This window comes from Stegastes partitus, unplaced genomic scaffold (genome assembly GCF_000690725.1).
Source record: "Stegastes partitus isolate 25-593 unplaced genomic scaffold, Stegastes_partitus-1.0.2 Scaffold1596, whole genome shotgun sequence".
Lineage (NCBI taxonomy): Eukaryota > Metazoa > Chordata > Actinopteri > Pomacentridae > Stegastes > Stegastes partitus.
The window spans coordinates 141399-143943 of record NW_007579327.1 but is presented as its reverse complement, the minus strand read 5'-3'; the positions used below and the strand labels follow the sequence as shown (position 1 = coordinate 143943).

The following is a 2545-nucleotide window of genomic DNA, read 5'->3' as shown; positions in this document are numbered from 1 at the left end:
TTCTCTGCTCTCTCTCTGCAGGAAATGGACATCGAGGTGGATGAGAACGGCACCCTGGACCTGAGCATGAAGAAGCCCATCAAACGGGAGGGCAGCCTGTCCGGCACCAGCCCCGGAGTTCGGTCCCCGGACCCTTCGTCCTCTTCCTCTTCCTCGCTCCACCACGGAGGGAGCAGCGGGATGACGTCACCGAACCTGCACAGCTACAAGCAGGAGGACTGGGAGGGACCTCTGGACTACACCAAACCCAACCGCCAGCGGGAGGAGGAAATGGACGAGGTCAGTGCAATTAGACGGAGTGAAAGCACGAGCCGCAAACTTGCTTTAATTCCTGTGATTTTATTCACGGAGGAGATATTGCAACATAAATAACAACAGACTAAATTGCCCCGAAGCTTTCTGAATAAAAAACTCTTTGTTTACATCACTTTGTCTTTGTCTAATCCCCTTTCCTTATTTCCTGTCCCCTTTTCCTCCTTCTATTATTCATTTATTTCACTGAAATGCGAGAGTTACTGTACAGTTAAAACATTGCACTGTGTAACAGAGGTGGTGTGTCAGGTGCATTGCACCATCCTGGATTTGGCATATGCTAATTTTTACTCCTTTGAACTTTTTCAAAAGAAATATAAAGGGCCTTGAATGTAAATTTTTTATGAGGACACTCTGCATTTGGAAACATCACTTGTCGACAAAAGAATAAAAGGCTTCGGAGACTTGTGTGCACTCGCTGTTTTGCAAAGTTTTTCTGCTTGTATACAAACATGGAAACTATTGTGAGAAAGCCACCGTTCAAAAAAAGGCCTTAAAAATATCAAACCTGCACAACGGGACAATTTAAATGAAACAAAAAGCCTAACAGAGAGGGTGTTCTTGATGTCCAGATGGAGCACACTGGCCAGTCGTACGTCTCCTCAGACCTGGAGGACTGTGACATGATGCAGGATTGTCTGGAGGACAGGAAGTACCCGGGAGAGGTCACAACCCCGAGCTTCAAGGTCAAGTTTCAGCCCAAGGACGCCAAGAAAGAGCTGCTCTCGTAAGTAACAGGACAAAGAGGCTGCAGCCACATTAGTGCCATGATAACACTGAGGTTTACTGTTGGCCATGTTCACCTACAGCAGGGGTGGGCAATCCTGGTCCTCGAGGGCCACAGTCCTGCATGTTTTAGATGTTTCTCTCTTCCAACACACCTGATTCAAATGGTCAGCTCATCATCAAGCTCTGCAGAAGCCTGATAACGATCCTGATCATTTGAATCAGGTGTGTTGGAAGAAGGGAAACATCTAAAACATGCAGGATTGTGGCCCTCGAGGACCAGGATTAGACACCCCTGACCTACAGAGTGTAGTTCAGGGCATTAGCTCGCTAACACAGAACACAGCTGGTGGCTTTTTGCAGGTTGAGATTGTTGTCTTTGCAATCCAGAGTGTCGTTATTTCACAGTGGTGGACAGACCAAGATTATATCTGCAGAATCAGGCTAGAAATGACAGTAAAGGAGGATAAANAAATATAAATGAATAATCAAAGACATCGAACTTTTGCTTTTTTTTATGATTCATGACGTTATAGCTGTGTTTTATGTCACAGTAGAGTCCTCTCTTCTTCTAGTCTTGGTTTCCCCAGAGGTGCAGGACTTTAAATTACAGTTAAAAATGAACCAACAGTGAAGAAAAATGTGACAGGAGCAAAAAAAAAAGCACCCTGAAACTGCCTGGGGCTCAGTAAGTTCAAATGAAGCACAATATCATTTTTCTTTCTGTTGATTCTGCTGTTGGTGTTATATCCCAAAAAAACAAAGTTAGATGAGCAGATGTGTGTTTAACATGAAGCTACATGCGTGTGGTCTGTTTGGTTAAAAAGCAACAAACTGTGGTTTTGCAGCCCTGCATTCTGTTAGCTTAGCTCACCATAAACACTGGAAGCAGGTCCAGCTTGACTGTGGTTCTCCAGCAACCCCCTTTGCTTCAGCGTCTTCACTTCTACGTACCTGCATACTAACAAGAGTGTCGTTAAGATGTGTTCCCTCTTCCACTGTTGCTAAAGTCAACTTTTGGTCCTCTCTCAGCTAAGCCCTCATTCCCCAAGTCCTCGTCGCCCAGCCTCAGCCTCCACGCTTACGGGAAGAGCTCCTCCCTGGTCTACGACTACTCCCACGACGCCGAAGCTGCTCACATGGCCGCCACTGCCATCCTCAACCTGTCCACCCGCTGCTGGGAGAAGCCCGAGAACCTCAGCACCAAACCCCAGAACAAGGTAAACCCACCTCAGGTGCCTTTAGACAAGAGTTTCTCCTTCACACAGTTAAAACAGCATCACAAATACATTCATTACTGCCTGGTTTATGGGTAAAGATGAGTCAAGTGTGGAGGGTTCTTCTTCTTCTTCTTCTTCTCTCAGTCACGCTTGGAGAAAGAGATTATTAGCTGATTGTAATGCAGATTAAACACTGGAGGCCACAGCTGGTGAGATGAGAGAGGAGAGCACTGGGAGAGTCTCCTCTCCTTTCCTTTCCTTTCCTTTCCTTTCCTTTCCTTTCCTTT

The 2545-nt window shown here is 46.0% G+C and overlaps 1 protein-coding gene across 1 annotated transcript in view; it reads left to right on the top strand.

The window, feature by feature from the left end:
- myt1b (myelin transcription factor 1b) overlaps positions 1 to 2545 on the top strand; it is a 38669-nt gene that overhangs the window by 21265 nt on the left and 14859 nt on the right. The window contains 2 exon segments of the mRNA XM_008300842.1: positions 22 to 279; positions 885 to 1039. Of these exon segments, the coding sequence (XP_008299064.1) occupies positions 22 to 279; positions 885 to 1039 (413 nt within the window).